This window comes from Egretta garzetta, unplaced genomic scaffold, assembly GCF_000687185.1.
Source record: "Egretta garzetta isolate BGI_Z169 unplaced genomic scaffold, ASM68718v1 scaffold161, whole genome shotgun sequence".
Classification (NCBI taxonomy): domain Eukaryota; kingdom Metazoa; phylum Chordata; class Aves; order Pelecaniformes; family Ardeidae; genus Egretta; species Egretta garzetta.
The window spans coordinates 938070-945293 of NW_009258754.1; the positions used below are offsets into that span (position 1 = coordinate 938070).

The 7224-nt window shown below is 48.8% G+C and overlaps 1 protein-coding gene across 1 annotated transcript; it reads left to right on the forward strand.

The window, feature by feature from the left end:
- Positions 1-452: 452 nt before the first annotated feature.
- On the forward strand, positions 453-6723 carry FAM124B (family with sequence similarity 124 member B). Its single transcript, XM_009649120.2, has 3 exons — positions 453-747; positions 1034-1773; positions 4457-6723. Exons 1-3 carry the CDS (start codon positions 489-491, stop codon positions 5087-5089), a joined length of 1632 nt encoding a protein of 543 aa, XP_009647415.2. The 5' UTR covers positions 453-488; the 3' UTR covers positions 5090-6723.
- The last annotated feature ends 501 nt before the right edge of the window (positions 6724-7224 follow it).

Consider the following 7224-nt stretch of genomic DNA (forward strand, 5'->3'; position numbering starts at 1 on the left):
TTTTCAGCATTCCTGTTGTAGTCTACACAGTAAACTAAACTAAGTACCAATATGTAAACCCAAGGAGCAAGGAAAAAAAACCTGAAATTTGCTGAAAGGTGCTGATTACCTGGGTATCTCAGCATTAAAAAAACCAAGAAAAAAAAAAAGAGGAGGAGGAAAAAGAGGCGAACAGGGCCTGGTAGCCAGCTCTTCTGGGCTATGTGTAATGACCCAGGAGCTGGGTTCCAGCCAGGCAGTGAGCCACCCGTGTGGTGAAGCGCCTAACTGGGAGTCGAGGTTTTTTCCCAAAGCTCCTCTTTCCTGAGGCTGATTCATATCTGCCCTTATTGTTATCTGTTGTGTTCACATACGGGTTTTCTTTTTTCTTTTGTTAGTCTGTTTTCCTTCCTTGTTTTTAAAGAGTAGCTTATCTGTATGCCCCAGAAGGGTGTGACTTGCAAAGATCACAAGCTTTTTACAACGAGCTAAAACCTAGCCTGCCAACTATGAGAAAATATGCTGAGGTTTTCAAACACGAGTGCCCCATTGCCTTTGCAAAACGTGGTGACCGCAGAGAGATGCGCGCCCATGGGACTCGGCCGGATCCGGAGCGTGTGTTTCCACTGCTGGCGCTGTGCTTACAAAGTCATCTCATCTTGGAGAATTACTGCTGTTGTGCTTCGGTTCTTGTCGTCTCAGCTGCCCTGCCCTGCGAAGGACAGGAGCTGGAGGACGCAGAGGTGTTCCTGGACACGCTGGTGGCAGGTACACAGTGCCTAGCGCTCAAGCCTTGCAGTCGGAAAATGAGCCTTCGTCTGAGCTCTGCTGCGATGTGAGTTACCTGGGACCACTCGGATAACGCTCTGTCGCTCTTCGCCCACCTCGTGTACGCTAACCGTGCAGACCTGCGTATTTCATCGGGCTAGTGCAAAGCTTGTAGAAGATTAAATTCATTCCAAGTCTTACAGTGCACCCCTCGTGTTACTGAGGCGCCAACAGTGGGAGAAGGAAAGGGAAGGCACCAATTCGACTATTTTTATTTTTTTGTCAGGAACCTCTGCAATGGATGACAGGGCAGACTCTCTCATGACTGTGCATCTTCTCACCAATTTGGGACACTCATTGCTTCTGCAGCAAACTCTGGATCAGCTTTTGGAGTGGATCTGCCCAGAGGTTCGGCTTTTCCTGGTGTCTGAGCGAGTTACTCCATTGAAATACTACGAGAGATGTCGTAAGAGAAGCTGTGGCTTTCCTGGAATATCTGTTCTTCTTTTTCTACACGAGGACTTGGGAGAAACACGGATTTTCCAGGTCCATGAGCTCTTCCAGCATCCACCCTGGCGCTACCAGTGCGTCCAGATTGCTCATGGGCGAAGCCACCCCTATGCCCCAGCTCACCAGGACTTCTACGGCCTGGATGACCAGATGCCTGTGTGGGGTATCAGGCGGGTGCATTGTGGCCCCGAAATCCTGCGTGTCACCCTCTACTGCAGTTTTGATAACTATGAGGATGCAGTGAGACTCTACGAGATGATCCTACGGAAAGAAGCAACTCTGCAGAAAAGTAACTTCTGTGTCTTTGTGCTGTACGCAACCCAAAATGTTGCCGTGCAGCTCTGCCTGAAGCAGCTGCCCGTCGGGGTGGCTGCCGAGCCGAAGGAGTCATCAGCCTTGCAGTTCAAGGTGCAAGAAATGGGGCAGCTGGTGCCTCTCCTGCCTAACCCCTGTATTCCTATCAGTAGCACCAGGTGGCAAACGCAAGACTATGAAGGAAACACAATTCTGCTTCAGGTATGTGTCTGTGGTGCTCCGAGAGGAGGTTTGTTTGGGTTTTTCATTTGAGGTTTTTTGTTTGTTTTTCCCAAGGAAAGCAGGACTGGTTGAAAATGGAAATTTAAGATTTTCCTTGTTTATGTTTTCTTTTGAATTTGTGAATGCAGTAATCGGTATCTGCCAGTGCTGTGATGCCATTGATAAATGTAAGCACAGATCCTTGGAATATTTTTATATTGTTAAATTAACATCATTACTGGTTGCCTGAAATCGAAAAGATTCATGCTTTTTTTGAGCAGGCTGGTTTAACAGCTTCCCTTCCCTGCCTATTCTTTCTCTGATAAGTCATTACGTTGTAAATGTTTTTGAAAGCAATTTTTCAGCATCCAAAGCCAGCGGTATTGTAAGCACAGTGTTGATACAGCATCGCCTGCAATAGATTTTTGTGATCTTTTGAGTGAGTTGCAGTTGGGCAAAAGTGTGGCAGAAATGTGTCGTAGGAATTCTCTGCCTTTTCTGCTCGTGTGCAGTCCGGAGATGGTTTGAATACAAATAAATAAAACCCAGCAAAGACAACTGTGCTGAGATGATACCTAGTGGGAATTATAGGTGTGAGCAGGAGGGCAGTTTAGCTCGGTATGCTTTCTTTCCACTCTAACAGCCCCTCCCACCTCTGATTATTTTTTTTTTAATTGTAATCTGGACTTTTAAATTTGCCCATCCTGTGGTTTTCTGTTTTTCGTCCAGAGCTCATTTGGTACAAATCAGCTTAATTATTCTGGATAGCTGATTTTTGTGCTACTCTGAACACTCAGGGCAGGCTTTGTGTACTTCTCCTTCAGTATCGCTTTATAAACTGGTCTGGCCCCCACTTAGACTGGACAAGGCCCTGAGCATCTTCACATAGCTTTGAAGTTGGTCCTGCGTAGTTTGATAAAGAAGTAAATAAACCACATCCTCTCCCTTTTTTTTTCCCCCCTGAAGATGCTCACTAGTTACAGTTCTATTCCATGTCCTTTCTCTGAGTGTTTACAGGATATTCCTGTTGCTCAAATTTTACAAGTTTAGCCTTAAGACTCAAGTCTGAAGTAGGAGAGTAGGACCATCTCCATGTGCTGTGTTTCACAAATAAAGACATGAAATGTGTCTCTAGTCTTGCAGGGGGCTATCAAGGCGGGTGCCTTGCTTTGAGCTGTGTCCCCCGAGGTGGCATGCTCCGGAGGAACAACTGGCGTGTGCTTAGCAGGTCCTGGTCCTGTTGGCCTTGCTGGTCTGATGGGTATCTCCTCCCTGGGCAAGTGTTGGTCCATGTGCTGTCCAGCTATCAGAGGAATGCCACTTGATCCAGAGCTTCCTGGAGAAGTTTCTTTCCAGAAGCAGCTGGTCAGGATTTGCAGATGTGAAGGAGCTCCAGTAGATCTGATGCCCCCAAGAAGGTTTTGGTCAGGCACCGCTATTTGTGCGTGCTGTGTTTAGGTCACCTGCAGCAGATCTGTCACGTGTGTGCATTAGGCCTGAGAGCCCTCTGAAAGCCATGCATGAGTTGGGAGAAACTAAATTCAGGCATAACTTTCTTGTCTCCTTCTCAAAATAGTAAGGTTTATGACTCGTGATTTCTGGTTTGTAATTTATGAAAAGACAGATGAGCCTTTGGGATTGTTTCACCCAAGCCTAGTGTGGCTGCTCAGCCGAGCGCTGGCAGTGACTGCAGGAAAACCTGAGACCACCAGCCTGTCTGCAAGGGGTCTGACCAAGGCTTCATCCTGCCCAGCTCTGTCCCCAGCAGCTGGTCACAGGCGGCTGCCTTGGGAGGAACAGCAAGAGGACAAGTGCACATGTGACATCCCACCAATATGCCCCAAGCTGCCTGTTTTAAACTCAAGGGTCTTCTGAAGCCAGCTGTGGGAACTTGCAGTGATGCTGCTTTCCAAGCGGTCAATCCAGTCTGCCCTTGTATCCACGTGGACTTTTTGTATCCACAAGATACCTTGGCAGGGACCTCCCCAGGCCCACTGTCACCTGCTCATATTTGAAATTGGCTCCACCCTGGCTTCATTTGATGGCTTCTGCTTCTTGCATTGCAGATGGCAGGGAACAGACAATACCTATCTGTTTCTCCATGATGGCTCATGGTTTTATAGCCTTTTACCCTGTCCCTCCCAAACGGTTTGATTTTTTTCCCCCAGGCTTAAGATTCACAGCATATGTGGTTGTTCCTTTACTGTACTTGCAGTTGTCCTTGCTGTCCATTTCTGAGCCTTTCCAGCTCCATGATATGCTGTTGTGCACTGCGGTTGAGGGACAAACACCACGGTCCACAGCTGCACCGTGCATAACAACCACCTCAGTGTTGTTTGGAATAATTCTTAAGATTTCATTTGCTTTCTAGACTGCTGCCAGGCACCGAACTGCTGCTAACATGGTGCTGTCTGTTGCAGAAATGAGACCGCGGGGTTACGGTCAATGCACAGCCTAGCATTTTGTATGTGAAGCTGGGGCTGTGTTTCCCCATGTGCATCACATTATCTACATCGTTTCATCTGCCATTGCTCAGGCTCGTAAGAATCCTGTGCTGTTCTCTAGGGGCTGCCAGACTCGCGCCACAGGTGACTACCACAGCACAGCAAGGCTGGGTGAGAGCATCACCTAGTGAAGCAAGAACGATTCATTAATGGGGTTCTCTCCACATTTTATTCAACAGGTCCAAGACAGCTCAAAGCCCCGTGAAACAAATGTTGGGCTTTGCCATCAGCATAATAATGCAGGCAACGAAAAAATCCTGCGGGACTCTGTGCCAGCCCCTCTCCCTGTAAAGTGGGGTAATCCTGGGCAGAGAAGCCGGGAGGTGACAGCCATGAAGGGTAAAACAAAATCTGACCAAAGCAAAGCCCTTACTCCTGAGCAAGCTGGTGGTGACCTCCACAGGCGCTTCTGCTCTTCTCGCAGCGGCCCAGCGGCCCCGTTGCGGTGGGATGCCACCTCCCTCTGCAGACAGGTGAGCAGCAAGTTGCAGACTTCCCTCCAGGAGAGCCGTGTTCCTGGGCAGGCAGCGGAGACCAACGTCGACACTGGGCTCACCGTGGCGAATCCTGCGAGCGGCCGCTGCCCACTGAACCACTTCTGCAGGGACCTGCGGAGCAGCCTCCTCTGGCCGCGAGCACCCACGGACAGGGCCGGCTGTGCCCTGCCCTCCCAGGACAGGACCCAGCTGCTCTTTGCTGCAGCCAAAAGGAGCAAAGGAGCAGGGCAATCAGCTTTGGGCTTCCACTCGCAACCACCACGAGCCAGCCCTGCAAACAGAGCAGAGGATGATGAGGAGGAATTTTTTATATGACTGAAAACAAACCTGCCAGATGGGCTCCTCATTTCCAAACGAGAGCGGAGCACTTCTGTGTGTATCGTGCCACCTCGTGCTGTGACCACTGATGCTCAGCTTACCTCTGTGGCTGTGACAACATTTCAGTAGTGGGTTCACCGAGGCAGACACTGACTTTCCATGGAGCAATGCTAAGGGGGCTGCAGGGAAATCAGGAAAAATAACACTGCATTAACAGAAAGGTGTTGGGGTTTTTTTAATGCAGGATACATTAGAGGCTTGTTGTGCAATGAATGTGAATAAGCCATATGACTCCTAGAGCTGGCTAAAAAATAGCCAGTGACATCTTCAGGTGGGGTTAGAAGTTGGATGAAGTGGATGCCCCCGGAGGGCGTACTGGAACAAGGTAGTGGCATGGTCACAGTGCTTACACAGTTGTGCCTTCCTTCTCGCTTCCCCTGTTGTTGGTATTTAAAAGCTATCAATGTTGTCAATTTTATGCAATATGTGAAACATAAGAGTATTCTTTAAAAAAATTTTTGAAGAAAACAACTTGTAGAGAGACCTCTTCTGCAAATTAGCACAGTACATGCAAAAAGCAAACACTTGCAGAGAATAGCTTGAGCTATGTTTCTGCTCCAGTAAGACCTGCTGTTGCCTCTTCATCTGACACTTAAAAAAATAAACCCAGCAACAGGCCAGGCTTTGTTAGACCAGTGTGCAGTTATCAGCAGGCAATCCTAATTGGGTTTTAATTAACAGAAGACAAGGCAAGTTAAGGGTCTTTGGAGGGAACTGCTGAATGTTGGAGAGTAGCAAGGACAGAGAAATGAACTAATGTTTCAGCAACAGATGCTGAAATAAACTCCCATCTTGATCATCGGTTTCCTTTTCTCAAGTAAGATTCAGTAAATCTCAAAGGGGAAGAGATGGGAAGGGAGTGACAGAGGAATGAAATTGTTAAAAGAAAAGCCAAATCTGATCATGCTTACCTTCCAAACAGCACAACAAAGACATGTTTTCTCTTTAAATATAGCTGAATTCTGCTTTACACAAAAGTGTGAATTTGTTTGTAGAGTGCTTTCGCATCGCCTCCTCTTAGTTCATAACTCAGGTTTGACAGGCAACGGCCCCTTGCAGCCCAGGGAGAGGTGGGGGGCGATGGGCAGCAGCAGAGCTTCCCTGTGGGGGGGGTTCTGCACAATTTCATGGGTGTCCAGTGCTTGCACATGTGCTGGCTGAACACAGCCCACGCGGCACTGCCGCAGCGGCGGCACCTGGGGAAGTCCAAACCCACCCCTCTGCAGCCTGGTTGGTGGGTTCTGCAGCCTGGTGGGGTCTGCAGCCTGGTGGGGCTAGGGAGCGGTGCCATCACTGGGTGTTAGCTCAGGCTTCGGCAAAGCCCAGTTTTTTGGGAAAGTCTGAAGGTGCAGCTGAGTTGGCTGGAAGAGCTGCAGGCGGGAATAGGGCAGCCCCTGCTCTGTGCCTCCGCGCCCTCACAGCCAGTGTTGCCCTGGAAGTGATGCTCACGTACCCTCTGGTTCAGGGACCTAAACCTGCAGAAAGCTGAACAGGACACTTATTTCACTGGACACTTACAACGCCCCCTGCTCCATGTTTTCATAAGCTCTGTAAAACTTTGGAATTTTTAATAAATCATACTGTGATATTTTACATCTGTGAGGGTGATTATTTAACCTTACCTAGCATGCTAGAAACTTAGCCAGTGCTTTTCAGAGCTGGAGGAAACGTTTGGTCAGCTAGGAAAGCAGCACAGAGAGAGCTTGCAGGTGGGTTAGCTCGCTGGGTCACTGCAGCCTGTGCCAGGGTGGGCTGGGAGGGGTGAGGCAGCGTGGGGTTACAGCCCTGGCGGTGGGCATGGACGGAGTAGTCATGAACCCAGAACGAAGTCATGAACCCAGGAGTAAGGCAGAAGTGGGATTCCTGCGACAAATGGCTTTAAAGAGAGATTTCATAGCCTTCTCTCTACTCTCATGCCAAAGTTACTTGAGTGGGACTCTATTTAGTGTACTCCCATTCTCCCTAAGAGAAAGAGGGCAGAACGTTGGTGTCTAGCATGGGGAAAATGCTGCATCATTTAAAACAAAAAAGAGAGGAAAATGATACGCGAGGGTGAGGTTCACCTGCCTGCA